At 35.3% G+C, this 27,046-nt stretch overlaps 1 protein-coding gene across 1 annotated transcript in view; it reads left to right on the top strand.

The window, feature by feature from the left end:
• The window catches only part of LOC104279939 (protein piccolo-like), a gene marked incomplete at both ends in the record, with an annotated part of 195,140 nt that overhangs the window by 109,325 nt on the left and 58,769 nt on the right, over positions 1 to 27,046 (top strand). The window contains 1 exon segment of the mRNA XM_009877407.1: positions 21,079 to 22,296. Within this exon segment, the coding sequence (XP_009875709.1) occupies positions 21,079 to 22,296 (1,218 nt within the window).

Below are 27,046 nucleotides of genomic sequence, written 5' to 3'. Positions count from 1 at the left end.
TGGAGGATGTCCAGGGATGCAGGATGTCCAGGGATGCAGGATGTCCCTGGCATGTTTTCAGCATGTACCACTTTATCAAAATCGAGGCAATTTATGGTCACGGTTTGTGTAATAGCATGTAAAATATTCCCATCTCACAGTCTGGATGAAGTCGTTCTGGTTTTGGCTCAAAGGTATTTAGGAGAGAAGGCTGGTAAAGCCACTTGTCCTCAGTGACAGAGAACAGACCCTGACTCATTTATGTGTAGATGTCACCATTGAGACCTGCCCATAAGGGAGACTGATGGCACAAAACATGACCTTTACCTCCCTTGAGATAAAATGGTGTAATGACTCAGCAGGGTACAGATTTAATGTCTAATTTTCTCCCTTAGAATGTTTTAGACCTATGTTGTGTCTAATTTTAAGACAGATAAATAGGACAATGACTTGTGTTCTTGAGGTTCATGCTTCTTTTCGTACACTGTAGCATCAGTTTAGGGTAATCACCTCAGATATATTCTTCTAGGTGTTTCAAGACAGGTGAGATTAATGTTCCACTGACATCTGTTTGGAGGCTTTTAGCTGAGATGGTGTTTATACACTTGAAGAGGGGGAGATAGATTTACAGTTCTGTGGTTCTTGGTTATATAGATTTTCCAGATAAGCACCTGGGCAGCTTTGGAAGGTTGGTTTTCATGTTAATTTTGTCCATCATCTTTTCTATTCAATACTGAAGTGGGGTCTGCTGAATTAACTACTTACAAATTGAACTGATTCCAGTTAAGAAATTAAGAACATTTCATTCTTCTATCAAGATCAGGTTGCTTTTGCAGTGAATAGTAGTAGCCTACAGACCTAGAAACTTAAAATAAGTGTGTAAACAATCATGCATGCACACACACAAACAGCATTTCAAATGCTCTCTTTAGCCGCTGTGAGCTGAACAGATCTAATTGACTACAGTTAAAGTGTTCTGTATTCGAGAAATAAGGATTGATCTTTCTGCAGTTCAAATAATCTTATTTTTCACAAATTCTGCACAGGACAGAATTTAACTACTTTGCAACAGCTTGAATCTTAATTTTAATTGGTCTGTTTAGGGTGAACTTTAACAGACCTACCTTAAATCACAATGAATCTTTAACCACTCAAATAAGTTTTATGGCAAGCACATAACTTCAAGATGCCTGTCATGATTTATTGACCTTTTTTTCCAATGGCAATTACTGATGTGCATTGAAACACATCAGCAGTTTCTGAATGCGACTACAGCCATCACTGTGCTTCTCTTCTAGATGTGTATTGCATAAGTCAGCAAATGCTCTTACCATGTCAAGATTGGATACTGTTTAGCATCTAGAGATCTTTTCATGTGGAAACAATAATTGGATTGCAATATTTTTAGAAAGTTGACTGGAGTTTGTGTGAACTCTTTCTTTAACCCTGTTATTTAGAATGGCCACACTCTCCCTATATAGTATTTAAAAAAGGCCTTGGTAAAAGTCATGTTTCTGGAAAAGAAGTGTTCCATATTTTCTTATCTGATTTTTTTTTTCTGGAATACCATAGAAAACAGGAGTTTATAGTTTCTTGTCAAATTTTGGAAACATTTCCTTTTTGTTTGTTTCCCTTTCCTACCAAAATATATCTGGATTTCTGTAACATTAATGTGATCAGGGAGGAAGAGAAAATACAGATGCAGAACTGGAAGCCAACTTCTGGACCTGTATCTGGTTTACTGGATGGGCTAAAATAAATTACAACTTCTCCAATTACATTTTGATTATTCCATAGAATGCTGCTATGGTTCCAAGCTTTTTCTTATGACCATTGTGAATTAAAGTCTGAGCAGGGCTTTGACATCCTGAAATGAGCAAACTGTCCTAATGCAACACATCATCTTTTGTGTAGGATGGAAGAAAGAATGGTGGAGTCTGGAGAAAGAACGATCTTCTGGAAAACATAAATTAGGTCTGCAGAAACTGAATAGAATTTCTAATAAATGGTTTAGATCAGAAGAGTAAAGAAGAGAGAGATTAATATTATTTATTCCCACCTCATCTGTTGCTGCACCAGATTCTCTTTTTTTTGTTTTTTTTTCCCATCTGAACTCTGTAGATTAGCCTCATGTTTACTTATATCTGACATGACATTTGCATAAATTTGCAAAGGTCTCAGTTTTAGTGATGATGCATGTAAATCTCACCAGGTAAATGTGAAATTAAAGTCAGATACTGCCTATTTATCTATCTAGTGCATCTGCGCAGAGTGATAAACTGTTGGTCATGAATGCTGATAAAATTTATTCTTGTAACAAAGATTGTTAAAGGGATAGGAAATGGTAAATTTATAATACATTCTTGTCACATAGATTGTAATGAGAACAGAAAATATCACAAACTTGATTTGTTCTGGTGAAAATTGTCAAGCTGCAATGAGAACAGAAGATAGCACAAAAAATGTAGCAATTCTCTGAGCTTCCTAAAATGCGATCTCACTGTTGCCCTCAAATGACATTTTCCAGGTTCCCTTGGTCTGCTCCATTGCAGAGTGGGGTTTTTGTTCATTTAGTTTCTCATTAGAATTTTACAAAATTTATAAAATTATATTGTGGTCATGCAGGTTTTTTTTTTTTCACAAGAAGACATTTTAGAAATATTTCATGCCTTTCATCATTGTAAAGAAAAGATAAGATGATGACACTTTCCAGCTAAACATGGAGAGTTTAAATCAAGTAGAACCAATCTGGGTCGGCTGGAAAAGGGTTGTGGCTGGGTTTGGGCAGCAGATAAAAAGTACATTCATATTGTTGAGTGGCATTTAAGAAAAGTAGACTGTTTGAAGTACTGCGTGGTATTCAGTATGATTTATAATAGTTTCCAGAGCTTCATTCGAGTCTTTTATTTGCATATAGTCCTTTTTTTTTTTTTTTTTTTGGACAGGGTAGGACATATTTTCTTTTCTCCAATAATTCTGGAAACTCAGTGAGTTTATTTCCTGATTGGTTGCACAAAAAGCTCTGTCAAGCGTAGATGCTTTGGATAGTCCTTTCGACAAAATGGATTAATTTTCTGGCATACTGTTTAATCTGATTCATATTAAGAAGCAGCTCTTAAAAAATATATTTGGACATCAGCTTTCACCTCTGTGCTTTGGCAAACAGTAGTCTTTCACAATAGATTCATACTGACATGTTTTTCACATAAAATTAGCAAACATACAACTTCTTAGATGGGTCATCAAATTTTAGAGAGGAAGCTCTAAAAGCAAGTTAGCCAGTCCAACAGATATGTATTTTTCTTAAAAGTGTATTGTTACCATACTTACTGCTGTTATATAACACAAATTACTTACCGAAGCATGAAGGCTTACCAGACAGAGCAGCACTCTTTTCCCCCCTTTTTAAATCAGCATTTTTCTGAGAAGGATCTTTATTGATGGAACGAGAGTAAAGGGTGTTCTTTGTTAACTTTGAGCTGCCCAGAGTCCTCTGGGCTTTGTTATTCTTCCTCCTGCAGCAGTTGGGTTTCCCAGTTCCGCTCAGTGATGTTGCGTTGTGGACATTCATCCCGTCAAGCCTTGCACCGTGGTACAGCCTGCTTTCTCCAGCTTTTGTAATTATTGAGTTTTGCTGTTTTATTCAGATATTTGTTAAGCTCTCAGACCACTCCCTACTTCTGTTTGTGCATGTGCTTTTTATATCAGTTTGTGGGGTTTGCTGTTTTAGTTTGGTGAATCCTTTTACATAAATCCAGACAAAACCAGACTTAGTTCTTCTCTGGCTACTTCTGTTCAGCACTGTTTATTATGCAATGATGTAGATATTTTTTTTTTTGTCCTGAAATACTTAATATTGTTGCAGATATGGCATCATTTCCCTATTGGTATGATCAGCATTACCTATGAAACTCATTAATGATTATTGATAGCAATATTTTTAAGATATTTTTGAGGAATATTTTTGTAATGATGTGCAGCATACTTACCCCAAAAAAGTCAGCAAATTACTTTTGTGAGATGCAATGCCCAGTAAAGATTTATTGGGCAAATGCCCCATTAGAAACGGAGAACTGAAAAGAGCTAGTAATTTCTGAGCTATCTAGTTTTACTATAGTACATTATAGTTGTAAGTTTTTTTACTATGATGGAAAAGCAGATAATGAAGCATTAAAGTATAATGTGTTTTCAGTGTGGCATAATCAGGGAGATTTAAGCAAAACAATAATAAATATAGTGATAAAATTAATCTATCAGATTGGTTAGGTAGATCCTCAACCAGCAATAAAATCTGCTAAAAAAACTTTGAATGGTGAATTTCATTAATCTAGCTAGGCATCTAGGGTTGTGGTGTAGCTTACCAAACATACCTATGGAATGTATATTGTGTATTCATTTTGTGGTTGAGATAATTATTAGCACCAAAACTATTTATTTATTTTTACAGATACCACTGTACACTTTGCTGTTGTATTTGAAACAGAAAAAAAAATATATTGCAAAATAGCTGAAAACTCAGCAGTTAAATTTCAGGCTTTTTTAAAAAAATAATGCTTAATTGTCTTTGCAGGATAATTAGAATAATCGTATCCCAGTGCTATCTTTAAATAAAAAAGAATTATTTCTGAAGCACTGCCTTTATATTATATGCAGATTATTGGAGGACGTAATTTTAACTGCTTTAATGTACAAAAATCCACTTCTGCACAATGGAAGCTGCTTCCAGTTCTGCCCTTGAAGACAGATGTGAACTTTCCACTTCATTGCCTAGAGATGTTTTTTTGAAGAGAGCTCCATGAATGGTTCATTTTACAAGCACACTGTAGATTATTCTACTGTCAAAGACTTGGGAGTTGATTACATACGCTATAATATAGATATGATAATTCCTGTTATGTTTTAGAATGAAATTTAAATTCTATGTGCCATACATCTGTAGTTATAATTTCTGTAGTACACTCCTCATGTATTTATGTCTGCACCTCTTCTTAACCTATGTTTACAAAGGCTCTTACTCTTTGTGGCTATTTAAAATTTCTACCAATATATAGCATAATTTCTTTTTTTTACACAGGTAGATGCCTATTTTACCAAAAAAACCTCTTTATTTTTTAAAAAAATTATTTACATCAGATATATGTGTTATTTTTTAAAAAAAATAGTATGTAAATGTGAGTTCCTAATTTAAAATATACATTTCCATAAAAATTAGAGTTTCCATTCCAACAATATCTCTCTTAAAAAAAAAACGCAAAAACCCAGACCAAACCTTTTTAAAAAATATATCCTGGTTTCATGAATTACACATTAAGGTGACAATAAACTAGCTAAGTTGTACACATGTCCCAAAGCCAAGACCAAAATGATTATTTAGAGTAGTTTTACCAAAAGGCTGAGTTTGATCACCTGATTTCTGTTGGCTGAATCTGGGCTGTCATAGCCTAGAGAACAGAACACTTTTTTTTTTTCATTAACAACCCTTTTTCAGAAAAAAAATGCGTTTTGTGTGTTTGTTTATAACAAATCTAGCCCAATTGACTCTTCTTTTTCAGCTTCTCTTCTGTCTCTTTTTTTTTCTTTTTTTTCACCCACATGACTAGAAAGAGAGGAAAGAGAAAGAGAGAAGAAAGAAAGCAGCGCAAAAACTTCTGAAAGAATAAGTTTGGAGGGGGTGGTGGTGTTTTTTTCTTTTTTTTTTTTAATTTGACTTTTCACCAAACAGCTGAGAGCTATTGACTTGTCATTTTTATTTCCAGACATTCTTTACTTAGTAGGGAATCTACAGTTAAATAAAATAGAAGCTGACATTAGTATCATTTTATCCATGATTTCATCATGTTATGTTATTTGTGATGTAAAGAGGTTCTTTAAAGGAGTGTTGCAAGGGTTGGAGGAATGCTTCAGGATTAATTAAGACTTGAAAATTGACTTTCATTGAGAAAATAAGATCAGTCTATTCCAAATAATTGCAGTGAGCTTGATAGATGGCTAATTGTAGTCCACATGGGAAATCATGAGGAAACAAAAGCTGATAACATAAAAATTCAAGTGGTTGTTGCTTTTCTTTTCTTATTTGCTCTTTTTGTTTGTTGTTTTCTGAGGTTTGGGGTGGTTTTTTTTGTTCTTTTGGGTTTTTTTACATGAGGGATAAAAAAATAGAATTCAATCCAAGGTTTGAAGAATTGAATTTTCGTGACATATGTTAATACTTCAGGTGAAGAACTGAAACAAGAGAATTGTTTACTTCTGAAAGGACAGATGAGTTCTTGACAACAGAGTAAAAAGAGTAGATTACCTTAGAAACTAATAAATGTGATTTAAAGTACAAATGGAAATGCTGTGAATATAAAATATATACAGCCATATTTATTGCAATTTTTAGCATTATTGTTGTAGACTTTTGTGTAGTTTGAAAACTGAAGCTATTTTCATGGGAAAATGACTGTGATTTTTGTTGCCAGAAGGGGCTGTGAGTGTAACATACAGTTGCAGTCCATCTACATGAGGTGGGAAAGTGCTGAGCTTGTATAACATGAGTTTTGATCTAGGAATACTAGCTTTAATTTTTTTATTACTATTCTTTAATATGATTCTTTATAAAGACAAATAGAATTTAAAAATTGTATTTCGCTAGCTTTTTTTCCTGTTATTTTTGTGCCATCTAAGAGCCTGCAGGTAAAACATTTTCTACTAATAGACTAATTATTGGAATAATTAAGTTTGAAGATGGAGAAGTTCCTTCCCCGTAAATTTGCATATCTTCCTGAAAGAGATTCTGAAAGATTGAGAATAGAAACTTCTCAGTGAAACTAGATGGATTTTGCATTAAAGGATCAAATCCATTGAGAATAACAGTCCCTTCTGGCCGTAAGAATGTATGACTAGAGTGAGTGAGTTGGTTTGGCTTCCTAGAGGGTTCTGCATATGTGTGTGCGCATGTGAATGTCCATCTGTCCATCACACATGTATATGTGACTGTAAGATTATTGATTTGCCATTCTCAGGAAAACTAATACCTTAGAGCATCTGGCTAAAGATGTGGGGAGAAATCATCTGTCTCCTTATCAAAGAGAAATTCTGAATCATCTTAACTAGCTGAGTAATTGTGTATTTAGTATTAAAGCTGTTGCTATAAGAGGATTCTTCACTTTTTGGGAGATAGCGACAAGTAGTGAAAGAGCAACTAAGGACTGCAGGGAGATCATTTTATGGGTACTTTACTTTTTGCTATCTCTGTAGATTTTTTTTTTCGGCTTCATAATTATTAGAACAGTGCTGTGTGTATTTTGAGATGTGAGTTTTACAAGGTTAAAACAAATAATCTTTAAATAGTCAATGTAGCATTGAAGGAGACCGGAATGGTGTTTTTGTTTAGAAATAATTGTGGAGTTTTGATAAAAACTTATTCAGTCTTATAGAAATACATATTTCATCATAAAATACAAATAAAGTTAGTATTTTAAAAAGCTTAACTTTATTAATACAGTCTTGGATTTTGTGGATTCTAGTTAGAGGTTTTACCCTGACTACAAAACTTCAGCATAATGCACGTGTCTGTAACCAGGAACTGAAGTCCATTGGGAAGCTGAGTACTCCCACCACAGTTCAACTCAATTATTTTGGGGTCTTATTCCTACCTAGTTCCAAGGAACTGCCACTGATTTATAACACTAACAAGACTGAAAAATTAAGTTCTCTCATTTCACTGACTTTGGTTCATGAAGGTTTTCTATGATTTTTTGTTTGTTTTGTTTATTTCTAGCAGTTAAAACCTTTTCCTTATATGTTTAATATTCATATTATGAGTGAGCAGCATATTTGTTTTAGGCGGACTTACATAGGTGTAGATTATTTGGTATTTTCTTTGCATAATTGTACTCATGAAAGTAAACCTAATCTTATTATGTATGATTGCTCGAGTATATAGGATTTATTTTCATATTAAACACCAAGAAAACATCTGTGTTAAGTCATACTGTAGCATCACAATATGTTCTGCTTTTAAACAGATTGCAAACGTGTTTCCGTGAGAAATATTGAGAAGAAATTTTAATGAGAATTGGTCTGAAGTTTTCCAAGAAAAATGTTCTATTTTTAATTCTTCATGTACATATTTGCCAAATCATGAAAGTACACAGTATGGTCCCCTTTTTTCCGTTACAGTGTTTGACAGAATTAGCTTGCTGAATAAATGGTATATTCCTTTTTAAGACAATCTTTCCTGTATTTCCTGCTGTGTGGCTGTAAAAGGGCAAAATTAGGCAGGAAAGTGGAAGGCAAAATCAGTGAGCAGGACATGCAGGGAAGATGAGTATTAGTTACAATGTGTCTGCCACGGTTGTCTTGAGACATAATCAGCATAAATCCCCAAGGATACAGAATCCAAACCACTGAAAAAGCTTGGGTTTCCTCTTTTGCTCCTGCAGCTCTTCTCTCCTTTTGCCTTTCCCTGGACTTGGGTCTGCGTTGCCTCGAAGCTTGGGAATTTGTCTCTTATCAGGGAAAATGGCAACACGCAAGTGTTCCTGTGAGCCGTTATGTTGCAAAAAACAGCCAGCATTTTTGTAGGCAATGGCAGCTGTGATGATTTCAGTGTTCCTGTGCTCTGCCATCCCTTCACACCTCCCTTGCCATGATCTTAAAGCAGAGAGGACAGTATGGTTTCCACCTCCCCATTTTGAGTGTTTAGGAGAGATATCCACTGGAAAAAAGCTCAAGAAGTTGCTGGAAGATACATGTGCTTTGCAGCATATATTCATAGAATTATAGTATCATAGAATATGTTGGGCTGGAAGGAACCTTTAAAGGTTGTTTAGTCCAAGCCCCCTGCAGTGAGCAGGAACATCTTTAACTAGATCAGGTTGCTCAGAGCCCCGTCCAGCCTGACCTTGGATGCCTCAAGGGATGAGGCCTCCACCACCTCTCTGGGCAGCCTATTCCTGGATTTCATGCGAAGTCATGGTCATTCTGCACTGATGTATCTAACTTCTTTATTTATATTCTCTTTACTACTATGACAGCTTCCAGTATTTCAGGAAATAGTTATATGCAACCTTCTTACTGTATTTGTAGTTAATGATTAATATAATTTTCCAAAGCCAGGGAAGTGATTTTCCTTCACTTTCTGCTGGACCTATTATTTCTTCCTTGAGAACAGTCTGTTTCCTTGAGTGTGAGTTATTCTCCAGTCTTTTTGTCTGCTTGTTTCTTTGCCTTTCCTCCTCACTTTCAGGCACCTAAAGTACTCATGTATCAGTGACACAGTATGAAGAGCAAACTTTGTAGATAAATTGTTGCTAAATAAGAATAAACTCAAATGATAAAGCTAAGTACAATAAACATAAGTGATGAAACAGATATGCACTCTGTGGTTCTGAGTGAAGTAAGAATTCAAAAAGAAGAGAAGAACTGAAAAATGAGAGGCATTGGAAGTGTATTAAGGAATTTAGAGCTTTTGAAAATCAGACTATTTATTTAGGTATCAGATTACAGATTTAGGACCTTACTTCAGGCTATCATTTTAAGAAAGGTTTATCTTTGGGCTTTAGTGTAGGCTCTCAGCACATCTCAAATTCACCCTTGAAGTGAGGCTTGTCTGGAGAATAGTTTGCTGCAGGTGAAATTTCTACACTTCAGGTGTTTCCATTCTCCTCTGTAGCATTTCACTTGGAGTACAGATCAGCCACTTAAATCCCTCTTCGTAAAAAGTACAATTCATGCAGCACTAGACTGTGAGCAAAAGGCAGTCACATTTCAATCTGCCTTAGCAGAGACTTTTGTTTTTGCAAAGCATATTGTTGAACTGAATGACACATGTTAGTTTTAGGATTATCTGGTGTGCAAGAGCAAACAAAATGCAAAATGGCTTTTCAGAATAATGACACATGTCAGTTGTCTCTGTATTTTTACAGATAACGGTTGAACTGTTTATTAATATGATCCGCTAAGGTTCAGATTAACAGGTTGGATTTGTAGTTTAGCATCAGATGTATACTTTTAGATGTGATAAAGATCAGCTGATCACTAGGCACCCTGAAACATTAAGAATAGTTTTCCTTTTTACTACAGAATACATCTCATCCATTTCCATAGCTAAGCCCCATTTTTTGAACAAAAACTATTTTCTCTAGACTCTCCATAAAGGTCAACATTGAACACACGACTGAGTAGACCACAAACTCTTCAGGGGATGGAATTGTTTGTTGTTTTAGTGCCATCCATGACACTAGACATTTTGTCAGTTCAGAACAAATAATAGCAATGATGAGATGGGAATACTTATGCTCTCTGCTGACCAGTTGTGTGGGGAAGAGCAATTTTGCTACTAGAAGGCATAGAAAACAGTTATTCTTTCAGACTGATATAATAAAGGGTACAAAGGAGTATAGTAGGGCTACTCAACTACACATAGCCAAGAAGGCTTACAGTAACATGACAGTTTTACAACTCAGAGTGAACTAGTTTTTTTAAAGCCAGTTATTAAAAACTATCCTTCGAAATTATTGCCTCAGACAGTAAAACAACGTTGGACTTGTTTGGTCTATATAATCTAAGTGAGATGACTACAATAATACTATCAAAGCAAGTTAAGAATAATGTAAATAGAGGTCATATACTGCTATTAATTAATTCACAACAATTTATTCATTTGTCATGGATGCAAGTAAATTGAAATTGTTTTAGTCATCTAGTTGGAAGTCTCCTTAAAAGAGCCTGTGAAAGAGAATGTCATTGCAACAATTCTCATGTGACTATGATTTTCAGCTATAAGCTGAAATATGTTTCTGAATGCAATTGTTATCTTCTTATCCTGGAAGTAAATACTGAACCCCCAGTGACTTTTGTGAGTGGAAAGAGAGATACCAAAATAACACTGAAAAAACACGAAAAAACACTAGGATGGACTTAGTGAGTTGCAAGATTGTTTAATATGAAGATGATATTGTCACTGATGTGTAAGGATGGAAAGCTCCCCACATCTGATCTTCATGTATGTTCTGGTGTAAAAATCAATATTTAAAAACATCCTAAAGACTTCAGTGGAAAAAAAAAAAAAGAAACTTAAAAAGAAGCCTAGCTCATTTTTGTTTGATTGTCTTCTTTGTTTCTAAAAACTCTATTATCTTTTAAGGCAATATCATGTATACCTGTGACTAGCCATATAGCTTGCTCTATTGAACATGCATAGTCTTCTGCCAGAGGAAGAGATAATGTTTGTGGATTTTCATTATAATCAAGAATTTCTCAAGTGTACATAGATCTTAATCATGCTTCCACTGAAGTACTTGAGACTCTTCCATTCACTTTTTTGGCCTTTGGATGATGCTCATATCCACTTCGGGTTTTTTTGTCTTCACTGGGGTTGGTTTTACAATGGTAACAAAAGAACTGGTCACCAGAGGCAGTAAAATATTTGATGAGAGTTTCCCAGTGTAAGTTGGAGGAGGAAGACTCATTCCTTTGTTCTGGGCAACAGCATTCCATCTGAGCAGCAGCTAAACCTGCCAATACAAAGGAGAATTACTAGTAATTTTGTTATAACTGCATGAAAAAAATCAACACGACAGTGCAGTTAGATGCAGAGTAAACACAGGTCTATTAATGTTCCCCCTCCACAATTAAGAAACAGTTATTTTTTGGACAGCTTTGCTTCTTTTGCGTCTGTGATGATGTCTGCACTAGTGATGATGCATTTTTGTGCATTCACAGCATAATTCTAAGCCACAAACAGCCTCCTGCAAAATAATTAGAGGAAATTAAGCTATACACAGATGCTATACCATAAAACCCCCATTATCTATCAAATTTCATTACTAAAATAAAAATTTCCAGACAACAGAGGAATTGCTAATAGGACACAAAATTTGAGTTTTTTCTGAAGGTGCTGGGATATATCTGGAAGTAAGGTAAGAGCACACACATTTCAGAATTTTGATTTGAGGAAGTAGTTTATCCCTGTGTTGTTATATTCTGTATTTCATCAGTTAATAAATGCATGAAATATTAGGCAGACCCAACCCTATAAAAATTAAGGAGCAGATAATTTCTGATGCATGAGAGAAATACTTCCTTTTTTCTTTTTTTTTTCTTTTTTCTTTTTCCTTTTTTCTCTTTTCTCTGTTTTCTTTTATTTCTTCTTTTTCCTTTTTTTAATTATTCTTTTTCCTTTTTTCTTATTTTCTTCTTTTCTTTTTTTTCTTTTTTTTCTTTTTCTTTCCGTGATTATTCTTCTGGTAGTCTAACGTGGTCTTTACAACTTTCTTTAACACTTGGTATGGGAGAAATAGAAGAGATCATTAGTAACAACAAAACATCTGACAAAGTCCCAAGAGAGCTTTTGTTTTTTAATGGAGCCAAAGCAAGGTGTTAGTGTATTAGGAACAACTTTTTGATTGCTCTACCGCTCTATAAACGTTTTTATTTAAGATTTTAGATTTTGAAACTTTTTGATGGAATAAAATGTTACAGTTTCTGGTGCCAAGGTGTGAATTTTTATTGCACTCACAGGATCACGTAGTGGTTGCAGAGAATAATTTCTTGGGATGGACCAACACGTCCGAAGGATTGGTTGCCTGTTGGGCACTTTTTTGAGCTCTTAAGCAGTTGTTGTCAATCCAACATCCAAGAAGTGTTTATTCAGAAATTTGGAGCCCCTGAAAGCTTCTGTTAGTGAGCAAACACAAACCTGAATGGAAGGTATTAAGGATAAGGAAAAACAAAAAGGAGGGGAAGATCCAAGTAGTGGCTGTACCTATTCACTGCATTCAATTTAAAGGCTCCAGAGCAGATTTTGAGAGGGTAGCTGTGGACCCAGTCAATCCTATCTCATTGCCTTTGTACATTCTCCCAATTTTTTTTTTCTTACTTCTTGCAGCTTCTTCCAGCTCCAAAATCAAGGTGATACTCACTAGGTCAGCTGTAGATGTGAGTAACTGCTCTAATCAGCTACACTCTTGCCCTATAGTCACTGGATGCAAACAGGCACTTTTAAAGTGCCAGTCTTTTTATCTAATGTCCTGTGATTAACTGCCTGGGGTGAGATTAACTGCCTTCTAGATATTCCTGGTTTTCTCCACTCATGGTAAAAGTTATCAACTGCAATTATAAATGTCTACACAATACATATTCACAGTTTAGTTGATATCCTGCTTTCTTGTCTGCTTAGGTAGTGCCTACCCAGGTGTTTCAAACAATGCTAAGCTCAAAGAAGATTTAACAGACTAAAGAATTAAGAGTTCAGCAAGATCACACTGAATAATTACAGAGTAATTCAAATAAACTTGAATTTATGTTATTTGGCTATATCTTCTCATATTCTGGAATGTTTCTTCCTCCCTCTAAAAGCATGAAATACATAAGAGATACTAGAAGATGCTTAAAGGAACTGAAGGGAAAAAAAATTCATCAAGAGGTATTTTTTAAGGGATTTAAATGACAGTTTTACTCCAGAACATTTTATTTTAAAGATGGCAAGCTAAAGCAGCCTTCAGAAAGTTAAGATTTATTTTATTAGAACCACTTTATTTCCTTCAGTAATGATAAAAATTCTTATAATTTAGATTATGGATTGTGGACTGCAGCCATAGAATAAAATAGTTTTTAGTTATATTGCTGCCCATCAGACACCAAATAAAAAAATGTAAAGTGCCTTACAGGAGCATGCAGAAATGACAACTCGTCAAGCAGACTATGTGCTAAGGTATCACAGGTCAGAACAAATACCAGCACTATCAATGGCAGCACCTTTGAACAGGCAAAGGTTAAGTATAATTGTTTTGTTGTTCTAGATTTCTGTTGCACTTCAAAGTTGACATAACAAGTAAACTTTATTCTGTTCTCATTTTGATATTAGTTATATCTTCCTACACACTGACTGGAGTCTTTTGAGACTTTTGTGTGTATACTGTAACTCAGCTGCAAAAGCCTGGAGAGCAATCATTCTCTTCAGTTGCTATGCACAGCAGTAACGAGGAAGCGTATAACAAATATTTCTGCAGATGCATAGAGAAAAAATAGGTAAGAGTCTCTCAATCATTTTTGCTATATTGACTTTCCAGTGACAACAGAAATAAATATACAAAATCTATTTTTTGTCATGTCAGTTTTTGTGACTTCTAATGTGTACTTCACTCCAGTTGCAACTGGTTATGTACAAAACTCTGCAATGAAAACAGTTGTAAATAACTTAGTTCATAATTGTAATGGTTTAAAGTTAATTTATCAATTAATGACAGTAATCTCAGATGTTGAGATAACTTAGTCTTCCACAGTCACATACCATTATTTAAGAAAGAGATAAAAGCCAGTCATCTTTTTGTTTTGTTCAGATAACAATCTCAGCTTGATTGCAACTTCACAAAAAAGGCATTCTCAAACTACAGAAATAATCCCTTCCTGTCTCTCTTGACAGTCTCCTTTATTCTGCAGGACTTTTTGCTAGGTTTTGTTTTAGGTTGATACTTTACATTTATCTGAACCAGCTTTTGTGGATTTCTGTGATCCTGTTTTAGTGGCTAAAAGATAGGGTGGCATTTAAAGCTGACTAAATGCTGCGAATCTATGTAATGCTAATAATATAATGCATTCTGCTCATGAGTACTGTTATAGGAATGCAGTCTTAAAACTGGTAGGATTTCATGAATCATGGAGTGATTTTGGTGGCAATCACATTATATATTAAAGTCAGCTGCATTTCTCCATACCACCACTCCTATTGTATTGTACTCCAAACTGCAAATCACTAATGGCAAGGAACGTCTTATACTTTCAAATCTAAATTTATCCATGAACAATTTGTATCCATTTGGTTTGCAGCCAGTATACCTTTCCTCCTATGTAAGTTATATTTGTTGGACTAATGTCCCTGAGTTAAATTAGACATATTCTTCTAACCTCTTCTCCAAACAAAAGCCAACTGACTAAACATTTGTTGTCACATCCTTTCTCCACTTGTGGTAAAATCCAAAAATACGTTCACAATTCTAAGTGACATTTTAGACAAAATTTATTCATATAAATTCATGAAAATGAACCTGGAAAACTGCCTCTGACCTGCACAGGCACACAGTATATATGAAAACCTTTCTATTACTGTCCTAATACTCAACACCACAGAGACTCAACCGCGGATCCTGTCTCTCCCAAGGTGGCTGCTTAGGCAGATACCTCCTGCCTAACGCTCTTTGGATAGAGCAGAGTGTGGGGCTTTGGTACGTTATTTTTGTATTCTTTTATCCTGCCAGATCTACAGTCAGATTTGATGGTCATGCTCTGAATACGTGTGTCCTGTCATTCTGTGAGCTGCTTGTGGCAACTTTTTACATGTAAATCCAGCAATTTGAATATTTCCCCTAAAAGCAGGAGGTCTGAGTCCTCAGTCTGTGTGGGATTTGGATTTGTAGTTCACGCATTCCAAAGAAATGCTCAGGCCACCATTCTTATTCTTGATGGGAATGGAGCCTTCCCTCTCTGTATCATTTTGTCAGGCAGTGTCTATCATATGCAGAAGGACTCAGCAAGGAAGTTATACAGGCTTTAGGAGTGCAGCACAATTATTTATTGATGAATACACGCAGTAGACAGATATGTCTGAAGAACCGGTAATGTTAATATAGTCACCACCTCAGTGAGGCCCTTGAATAGTGTTTGCTGGTCAGGAAATCATCATGATTCAGGTCAGGAAGCATCAACTCCTTCTGCTCCTTGGAACAGACCACTTTTGCTGAGTTGCTGCCCTCCACTTCTGTGTATTTTTGTTTTGGTTTGTACCTTTTCATGTCAGGATTTTTCTTCTTGAATTCTTCTCCCAATGACAATGTGTGGTTTTGCTCTTTCTCTTTCCTTCCTGCCTTCCGGCCTGCCTACATTGCTTTTCTCCCTATTTTGTTTATGAAGTAATTAGCTAGAAGAAGCATACTTTTCTTTCACAGATATATTCAGTTTTGTCTAATTAGCATATGATTTTTGACAAAGGTTCTGTTTTGCAATGTGATTATTTTAGGTAGTGAAATCAGAAGGATATTAATTTTTTAAGAGATTGATTTCTTAATGCTTTTCTTTTCATTCCTGTTTTGGTTTTACGATTTTGTTTTACTAAGGGTATTGGGGAGGCAGAATTAGGAAGGGATAAAGGTGTGATCTAACCATGACAAAGTAAGTAGTTGATTGGTATCTAAATGAAACTAACACATTTGCCCTCTGAAGTAACTTAGAGATGTTTAATGAAAAGTGTTTGCTTTCACCTTCGCAGACGTATTGAGTACTTTGAGTTAGTTTCAGTTAGAGGAAAAACAGTAGTTTACCAGTTAGTGTTTTCCAAGAGTGGGTAATGAATGTATCAACATACTGCAACCAAAAAAATACAAAACACCTTGACTGGCAGGGAGATGGAATAGTTGACCTATTATTTTCAACTTGCAATTTTCTAACATTTTGATATGCGAATAGAAAAGCAAAGGAACTGAAGTGCCTGAGCTCTTGCATGACAGCTGAAAAATAGGTATTCACAATGGATGTTAGATGTCTGCCCTTTTCATGATGACATTTGTTTATTATGAAACGGAGTGAGGAGAACATTGAGGTACAGCTACTTTTTTCTGTCCAGTAATACTGGGTTGTAAGGATTGCTGAAAACACAGGGAGAACATCATAGATTCAGAATATTAAAGCACACTGATATCACTTGTGATGCCAATAATAGTGTCTCCTGCCAACTCACGAACCAAAGGGTGTGAAGAATTCTGTAAAGAACTAAGAAGATTTATGTAGTAAAGGCTGCTGAAAGAAGATGATGTCCATTTCCTAAGTCCTAATAAATTTGCGTTGACAGGCCAACTGAAAAGATAGCCTTAGGGAAAAGCTTGCATTCAGGGCTTGAGGTTAACTGAGGAAAAAACAAGTCTAAAACTGAGGCCTATGACTTCATGGTGCAAAAATTGATTTTACAGAGAACCATTCTGACAGAATCAGGAGCTAGAGGGCTGGTGATATAAGAAGATTTTTGCAGTCTCTTTTGTGATCAAATATCTACATGATTATAAAAGCATAGCTCTAGAGAGTAACATTAAAAAAAAAAAGGTAAATAGATGCAGATATAACAAAAGGCCAAGAGGACAATAACAAGGTTCATTAAATCATTGTGTATCTAGACAATTCCAGGTCATTTCACAAGCATCAATATGACAGGCAGACAAGACTGGGACTTCTGTCTCTTGAAAAGATGTAGTGCAGTTTGCCAATTTGCTCATCATCACCTTTCTATGGTCATGTTAATTGTCATTGTTTTCCTTTTAAGAGACTTGTTCTACTGTGTGCTCATTACAAAGCACAGTCCTTGAGTTGAAGAACTTTACTCCATGGAAAAGAGACTGAATAGGAACAGTGAGCAAAGCTGAGAGAAAACAGTGTCTGGGTAGCTGTTTTGGTTTTTAAATAGTTAATCCTGTTAGCAAAGTTGCCGAAATTATTACAGGCAGTTCAAAGAACTGAGTCTGTGAAGGACTCAGGACTTTTAAATATGGGAAGGGAGGTGACTCCATTAATCTGAGAAGGAGCAAGTATGTGAGCAGTGAGCAGACTGCAGCTGAAGAGGTGCTCAATGGCATCTACATAACCAGCAGAGCTCCGAGAAGAATAAGAACCAAATCACAGATTCATCAGGGTTGGAAGAGACCTCTAGTGATCATCTAGTCCAACTCCCCTGCTAAAGGAGGATTGCCTAGAGCACGATACAGGAATGCATCCAGGCAGATTTTGAAAGTTTCCGAAGATGGAGACTGCACAACCAACCTGGGCAGCCTGTTCCAGTGCTCTGTCACCCTCACAGTAAAGAAGATCTTCCCTATATTCAGATGAAATTTCCTGTGTTCCAGCTTGTGCCTGTTACCTCTTGTCCTGTCATTGGGCACAAATGTAGATATTTAGAAAAGAAACAAACATAGATTCTAGAAACTGAAAACAGATATAATATGAGTAAATAGAATCACAGAATCATAGAATCATAGAAAAATTCAGGTTGGAAAAGACCCTTGAGATCATCGAGTCCATCTATTAACCCTACTCTACAAGTTCACCTCTAAACCGTATCACCCAACACCACATCTAAGCGACAAGGTACTATGAGAGAACATGTGTATTAAATGTATAAAGTGACAAGTTATTTTACAAAATCTATATAGCATGTATGTGAAATTCAGCAAACTCTTGAACCATGAATTATTTCATAGTAGAAAACACAATTTTGTGCTTACATTTTGAAATGAGTTTTTGTCAGGCTGATTGCAGAAGGCAAAACGTACCTCCTTTTTAGTGGACTTAAAAGATTTTTGGCCTTCCAATAAATGTAAAAATAATAATCATAGTAATAAAAGATCTATTATATTTATCTAGTCAACTTTGTATAGTGGTCTCTACAATCTTTATGAGAAAAGAACCAAAGATACGATGACATTCGATCTTTCTTCAGTAGTCTACATTATCTAGTATGTTTAGTCACTTACAGACTCCTGATAATACTGACATCATGATTTTCTGTAGGCCAAGTTTGTTTCCAGTGTGCTACTTTCGCCTTAAGTTTATAAAAGACAGTTCACAACATACTTAGGGCTTCCAATACTCATTTCTAGGAAAAAAGTGTTGCTGCCCATGAAAGGGCGAAAAGTGTGGAAATCTATAGTAAAAATTCCTCTGACAGAAATATTTGCAAGAAAATTAAGTTACATTTTACACATTTTTTTAAATGTTACTTATATTTTCATTTCTTAATTAGTGCTTCTCAGACAAAGAGCATGTAGTTGAAGCATTTTCAGTCCTATGGAGGAGGATAATCTTCCCTGGAGGATTATATTTTAATGTCTTTTTCCACAGAAACACTAAACCTAAATTATATTTGATAGCCTGATACAGAGCCACATTCACTTTAGAGTTGCGAAGGTTATGGTAACTATTGGGAGCTTCATTGCAGTTGAAGCCAGCTGATTCAGTAGATAAACTGCTTTTGTTGGGCCAATAATACCAAATATATTTATTAAATATTTATTTTTGTCAATGATTAGGACTCACTGGTTTGGTCATTTTCCATAAACGTAGAATAATAATATGCAAGGCAATTGTTAGATCACCTGAATGATAATGCATCCATTTCTTGTGCCTGAAACAAAATTTACCAGATAAAGAAAATTATTTTATACAATAAATAGTGTCTCCTTAGTCGCAGTTCAACAAAATTAGTCCACGTGAGCTTTTTTTACTAAATTCTTTCGCATGCAATTGCCATTTGATCCACAATTCTTGTAATTCATATTTCCCTTATTAGCTTAGTCAGGTATTTTTTCAAAGGTGAAGCATCATAGTAGTGATTCAATTATTTTGAAACCAGTTAAACTCAAGAAAATTCTAAAGCCTTTTAACAATGGGATTTGTCTACAAAATATGCAGATAAATTTCACAAATTAGGGTTAGGTAGGTATTAGCTAATTCCAGAAAGTGTTTCAAACCAGCTAATCTTCAACTGTTTTGTTTTCTAAAGATACCAAAAATCATAGTATCGTGGACATACCTGTGCACAGAAACTTTACAAATATCGATGTCCTCAGAAATATCCTGTTTGGAATGTGAGAGCCAAGCACATAAGCTCCATCACGAGAGGTTAATAGAGGCATGTCTGGAAGAGCCCTTTGTGGTCCTATCATGACCAATCCTTATCACTCAGTGAGAAATACCGTATCAATGACAATATGGTGGCGTCACCAAGTGTTAAGTACTTTTGATAGGAAAACCTACCAGTGCATTTGTTGAAGTTAGGCCTCTCTTTACCCTGGAAAGGGCAGGTTACATGGAGTCAGAAGGAGAGCAGGGAGTCTGATGCTTACACTCCTGTCACTCCAGCATTCTTCGCTGGCCTGGCAGAGCCAGGGTTTCAGTCTCTTCTTTGAGTGTTACCTCATGTATTACTGTATTATATGTTAATATAAAATGCATTAATATTTCTGAGGTTGCACACTTCTACCGGATGCCCCTTCTTCTGAATAAATGCCACATCTTCTGGGCACCTGATTATATACCACTGGATATTCTAAAATACTCAATGGTATATAGCTGATCAGTTGGTTATCTGTAATATCCTAATATTGTCAACAATTACTAGTAGAACAATTTAACTCTGTTTTTCATGTGTTTCATATTCAGTAAATCAAGTTCTCTAAATCAGAGAAATACAATGAGTTGCTGAGACCTTCCATCGTCACAGTAAAGAAGTTAAAAGCAATTATGAAAAACTTGTAATATACAGCATTGACCTCTTGTCCTCCAGTGAAGCTCATTTTGCACTAGTGAAGTAGAGCTTCATTAGCTAGTCTAATATCCAGAAAATTCTAGGCTTTTTCTTTCCTTTCAGCATTCTTCTGTGTTTAAAGTTTCCTTTTGCTATTCTGAATAAACTATACCCCAAATCCCGCTGGAAACAGTCTGATTACTCCTCTCATACTGTAGCTAGGCAACTGGCAACAAGATCTTTTGCACAGATACAAGCATTTGTGGGGGTTTTTTGTGTGATTTTCTGGGAAGAAGAGTAGAAGAGCTGGTGTGCAGCAGGGATTTAGCAGTAAAGAGAGCAGACAGGTGATCTGCCTTTTGGGTTCCAGCCATATTAAATTTAGACACTGATAAATGTACACAAATTCAAGAAGGAAATGTAACTTCTAAAGAGAAACACAAAGAGCCATGAGTCCCGGTTGGTCACCTTTTATTCAGCTTTACAAAATTAGAGGGATCTATTGATAGATTATAGAGGCTTCAAAAAACAATAGATGTTAGACGTATGTAATCAAACCTTGTATATAATGGTTGTCGGTGCTTTGGAACAACGTAATTGCTGTTAGCTTTCAGTGTACTGCTTGTTCAGCTTGGCTTTCTGGAACCTGACATGCTTCATTTCTGTTAGAAAGGCATTATGCATCTTCCTGCAAGAGCAGCAAACAAAGAAAATAACTTGTCATTGTGCATAGCACTCAGATTGAAAGTATTGCACTGTATCAGTTGAAAACACCATATGATTTTACTGTTAAATTTTCAAAGTAACTTCATATGTTTGTTTTATCGCAGGTACAGGAATGGCTGTGCTTAAACTGCCAGACCCAAAGAGCAATGTCAGGACAACTTGGGGATATGGGCAAGGTGCCACTGCCGAAAACAGGCCCTTCACAACCAGTATCCAAACCACCTGCTACTCCTCAGAAACAGCCTGTGCCTGCTGTCTCACATTCCCCTCAGAAGACTTCCACACCGCCTACTCCAGCAGCGGCAAAACCAAAAGAAGAATCAGGCGTTCAGAAGGAGGTTCCAAAAGTTCAACAGGCGAGACTGGAAAAAACATTGTCAGCTGATAAAATCCAACAAGGAATTCAAAAAGAAGATACAAAACTTAAGCAGGGAAAACTTGTCAAGACACCCTCAGCTGATAAAATCCAACATGCATCTACGAAGGAAGACCCAAAACTTCAGCAAACAAAACTGACAAAGACATCCTCTTCAGATAAAATTTTGCATGGAGTTCAGAAGGAGGATGCAAAATTTAAAGAAACAAAACTGGCAAAAACATCCTCAGCTGATAAGATTTTGCACAGAGTTCAGAAGGAAGACGTGAAACTTGAAGAGGCAAAATTGGCAAAGATACCCTCAGCTGACAAAATTTTGCATGGAATTCAGAAAGAAGACCTAAAACTGCAACAGATGAAAATTGCAAAGGCAATCTCAGCAGACAAAATCCAACCTACAACTCAGAAGGAAGAGGCAAAACTTCAGGAGGTCAAATTGGCAAAGGCAGTTTCAGTTGATAAAATCCAACATGGAATTCAGAAAGAAGATACAAAACTTCAACGTGAGAAAATCATGGAAACTTCATCAGTGGAGAAAATCCAACAGGAAGCTCAAAAGGAAGAATCAAAACCTCAGCAAGAATCAAAGCTGTCAAAGACAGTTTCAGCAGATAAAATACCTGCAACAATAAGTTCAGACCAAAAGAAACCCCTAAGCACACTGGAGGAAGATGAAAAGCGTGTGATCTCAGAAAAGAGCACAGAGGACAAAAAAGAGCAAATTAGAGCTGAGACTAAAGACCATGTTGCTGAACAGAAAGCAGAAGCTGAAGAACCTGGTAAGGGACCGCAGGCTAAGAAACAAGAGGATGTTAAGAAAGAGGGTTTGACAACTGGGATTTCACAGGTGGTTTTGAAAGCTGAAAAAGCTCAGGAAGAAGAAATTCGTGTTCAAACAGCACCTTTGCCAAGAACTGACCATGTGGAAGCAGTGAGAGAAAAAATAGTAAGTGGCTTATTTGCTCCCACCCCCCGCCCTTTTACCTTGCTACAATTTAGAATCTGATCCTGATAGACCTTCTCCTTTATGTCTTTCTACTTTTTGTCATTCTATGTATGGGATGATTCTAAATGATAGAACAAATTACTCGTGTTGAGTGATAGTTTCACTCCTTAGTCCTATGCTTTACATACAGTTTATCAATACTTCTTGCACAATTTTCAGTCTCAAGCACTTAAGCCCTTGAATCTAAGGCAAAGTTCCTGTTTAATCATTTTTCCAGTATTTCTGATTTATTTACCTACTTGCATAGTTTCTCCAGACTTTGGAGTCTAATTATTGAAATTGGAGTGTTCTCATAGTTCTTAATCTCAAAAGAGAATACTTTGTGATGGCAAGGTGTACAGTGCTTTAAAATATCAAAGACATATTAAACACTTGAGGAATACTTTGTGATGCCTGAACATGATATTCTTAGGTGTGCACCCTATGCATCTTTTTACTATTTTATTTGCTTGTCCCATATGGACAAGTACTTTTCAGTACGGTTCTTCTCAAGTTGGATGAATGGATGAGTTTATGGTCTGCATTTCTTAAATGAATGCATTTCCTGTGTGTGAAGTCACCAACAAGTGAATTTATCAACTTAAGTGTGTAATATACACACCTTGTTGAGGAACAAGAAATTATGGGTTCTTATATCAACACTGCAAATTAGGTTCTGATTATTATGTTATGAAAGTAGGAGTAGTATTAGGAAAAGTGTTTACTTTTGCTAGAATTATGTTTTCAAACAATCCCAGTCAAAAAAGTCAAAGGTTTTTTTTGTTTGTTTGGGGTTTGTTGTTTTTTATTTGTTTGTTTGTCTTGTGATAACCAAGATATTTGGACAGAAAAATATTCTGATTCAGAAATTATACTGTGGAAAACACTGCAATTTTTATAAACCAAGTTTCCTGCCTGAAATATATCCCCTATGACATCCTCTGTTTCCTTCTCTTGATGTTATCAAGAGCTATGGCATCCTCTGACTGTACTGAGGGAATCTCTGAGTTATGCTCACAGTAACATAGCCAGAAATCCTACCTTCCAGAACAAACAAGGAGATCTCATAAAATCCTATATCAATTACATTGTCTCATATCAAGCATATGACACTCTTGCAGAACTTTCTAAGAACAGTAAGCTGAATTTTATTAACAAAATGGGACTTCTGGGCATTTTTTTTTAAATTCATTATTAGAAAATCTAAGAAGTAAGTTTAGAATTTTGTTACTGTTGTTAAAGAATTGTGGTGTTTTTTTTCCTGTAGAAAAACATTTGTAAGGGGAAATTTTCATCACATGCTAGTCTCAGTCCTGTCTGGTCATTCTTATGTTATGTAAGACGGTGAAATCATAGTAAGCTCTGGACAAGTCTCAGATACATATATTGGATTTCCACCTTTGATAGCAACAGATTTTAATTGTAGATATATTAGTGATTTCTAATGTAGCACATGTACATTTCACTCTCAGATCACTTATATTTTACTTCTTCTCACCACTTTCTAACTGAAATCAGGACTTGAGTTAATACCATAAATAGGGATTTTCTTTCTTTTGCTCTTATCAGACTTTGAAGCACACTCAAAGTATGTAGAATGGAAGATTCATTAAGAAAAAAAAACAAAAAAAAAAACCCAAACCACAACATACATATCCACTTGTGAGCATTTTTAAAATCAGAAGACTCTGAAATATTAACCAGAATTGAAAAAAAAAAGAAGAACAAATAACTCTTTTAACACAAAAAAGACTTTTTCCCTTTTTCCTCATTTTTTTCTCCTTGAAAAAATCTTAAAAAAACAAATGAAAAAGCAACTCAAATTGTTCAGAATTGAAAATAAAGCTTGTGCCTCACCTAGCTTGTACTTCATAAAAATTGTTTTGATTTTTAAATTTTTATTTATTGAAGTATTTTAAGGTTCTCCATGCTGTACATCAAACATTGCTAGGTATAATTCCTCCTAAGAGAGAACATGTCGTAAGTGGGAGAGGAGATAACAATTTAGATATCACACATTGATTCCATCTCAGTGGGCAAAGAACAATATCTAGTCATTGAATAATATATGTTACATATATTTCAGGACAGAATTTTATAGGATTTGGGGTAGATGCATTTTTAAATAGGGATAGAATGGAAAACCTAATCCTTTTTGCACTTGGCAAACTGCTAATGTGATTTTATATCCTAATCTGCACAAATGATAATTAATAACTCTCTTACTATTCCAATGAGGTAAGTAAATTATACAACCCTGATTTTTCCCTGGGCTAAAAAAAAAAAAAAAGACAGCAATACCGCAAGTCCCTAAAGACATGGAAACAATAAAGTTCTGATCCAGTAGAACCAGTAGAGGAATCCTTTGAAAATCACAGATATCAACTGTATTTAGAGATCCAGTGTCCTTTGAAACAGAAGTTGCTTAAATATTGAAATAATTTTATATATTTGGGTCTCAGAGTATGATTTAAGGTATCATAGAGCCTTTTTTTTCCTTCAGAACATTCCTCTTTTCAGCAATAATTTCAACTGTACTTTCTTCAAAAAGATTTTAAAGAATAAACTGACTTTCTTCATGATTTGTAAATCCTTTTCCTGAGAAAACATCTTGTGATACTAACTATTCACATGTACAATAGCAGTGAGCTGTTCTAACAAGGGTGCCTAGAAGTCTTAGAAGGTTAAGATGTACAGTTTGTCAGTGTAAAGCAGGCATCTCAGAACCCACAAAATAACATATAAGTAGTTCATCATATCTACATAAACATACCAACCATGGTGTAAGTTGGACATGTATTTACAAGATATCATCTATATTATTTAAGTGTCCGTATTACCTCCCTCTTATGTTCCCTGAGGAATAATCATGTGCTAAAGTTCAGTAACCAGGTAAAAATAATTGTGTTGTAAATTGACATCGTTATTCTAATACATGCCATTAATGACAAAACGTAGATCAGGAAGCCACAATAAGGAGGAAAAGACTGATTTGTAAGCAGTTTTTCTGGAAGCCAATAAAATGTTTCATTTTCATAATTAAAAATTCACAGATTAAACAGTAGTCAACCAAAATGTTTTTCACACTCTGAAACTTTATTTTTTTAGAAAATGTAGATATCTTTATTTATTCTATAAACAGAATGACCTTTTAAAAATCATGAGTTCCTTTGCAAAGCATAATTTCTCTTCTGGTAAACAGAATGCAATGTTGCTAGCTATAAATAAAAACTGACATTTTTTTTTTTAACTACAATTTTCTTTTAATAGAGTTCTGACTGAATCTGATAATCAATGAAACTTTTAAGAGCACTAAGTTTTATATTTTCAGACAAGAATATTAAATGTGAGGAAATTAAGAATAAATGCTTCTTCTAAAGCAAAAGCTTCTAATGTAAAAGAATTGTATGAAGTATTGAAATTGGTATAAATACATCTGTCATTGATTTTCTGGCCGACACAGCCTTAACCCTTCAAAACATCCTACAGCAGATTATTTTTACCATTCGTTAAAGAGTATGTATTTGCTCTTTTTAAACAGTCTTATCCAGCTTGCAGCTTTTATAAGTCTGCTTGTTCCTCATGTCTCAGGAAGATCCTCCCATCAATGATTTTATTAGAGCTAAGTTTGTCCGGTATTAAAAACTCAAAGGCAAACTTTGAGAAAAAATGCCATTTGACTACTCAGAAAGCCCAGTAATTCAACATATACCAGAGTACTTCTTACTTTACAAAAAAAGTGATGTTTTTTCTTACTGATTAAAATATATTTTTCATTCTTTGAGAGCTATTGAATATATATTTGATCCTTTGACAAAATAGTTTCTGAAATATTTTGTAATTTGTCTAAAAATCTGATGTTTATGGTATGTTTACAAGTTTGGCAGTGATGCTGTCTTTGGGCATGTGATAGCCAACCCTGCAGAGAATAAATTGCTAGCCATTTAAGAACAAATGTAGCTAATGACAACATTGTAGTTCTCAGGCTGCAGGAAATAGGGAAAAAAAACATCTACAAAATCCAAATATTATTTATTGTAAGTTATATGTGTACTATCTTGAGACGCGATGTATAGTATAATTTTTGCATGATGTATCAAGGGGCAGGCAAATATACACCCAAAAATGACAAAAAAAATATCAATATTGTGGTAGCCTTTAATATAAAATTGGATTTTATCACATTTATTTCTCATGATGAAAGAAGTCCCTCCTTATTGTAGATCTTTTTTCTCCTTACTGTACAAATAGTCTTTGCCATATTCAGTTTCCTCTTGTTGATAGCACTCATGTCATAGCACACACTGAGGTTCAACAACATGGTGGGGAACAGCAATGCAGCCATCTCTGGTTTGGTCATTGAGTAGGTGCTAAACATTGGGCTCACAAGTAGTGGCACCATCACAAATTAAAAGGAGAATGGCTAAAGTTTTCCATGAGTAGTAGTTATCTACCTATTTCCGAGTTTATCTGTTCAGTTGATGCCTTCTGCCTCTGCTTTACAAGTCACTATATCACTTCAGCATTCTGTTGAGTACCAGCATCTGACAGATTCACTTTGAGGAGATGGGCAGAGTCACTCCATCAGCTCTGAGGAGACCTTCTGAGATTAAACAACATTTGGATTTTGTAATAGCTCATCTAAATTCATCACAGGGTATTTGGTTGGATATGTCTTTGTAAGTATGGACATAAAGGAAATAAAATTAAA

The sequence above is a fragment of the Apaloderma vittatum genome, unplaced genomic scaffold (genome assembly GCF_000703405.1).
Source record: "Apaloderma vittatum isolate BGI_N311 unplaced genomic scaffold, ASM70340v1 scaffold12309, whole genome shotgun sequence".
Classification (NCBI taxonomy): Eukaryota; Metazoa; Chordata; class Aves; order Trogoniformes; family Trogonidae; genus Apaloderma; species Apaloderma vittatum.
This window is presented reverse-complemented; position numbering and strand designations above follow the sequence as displayed.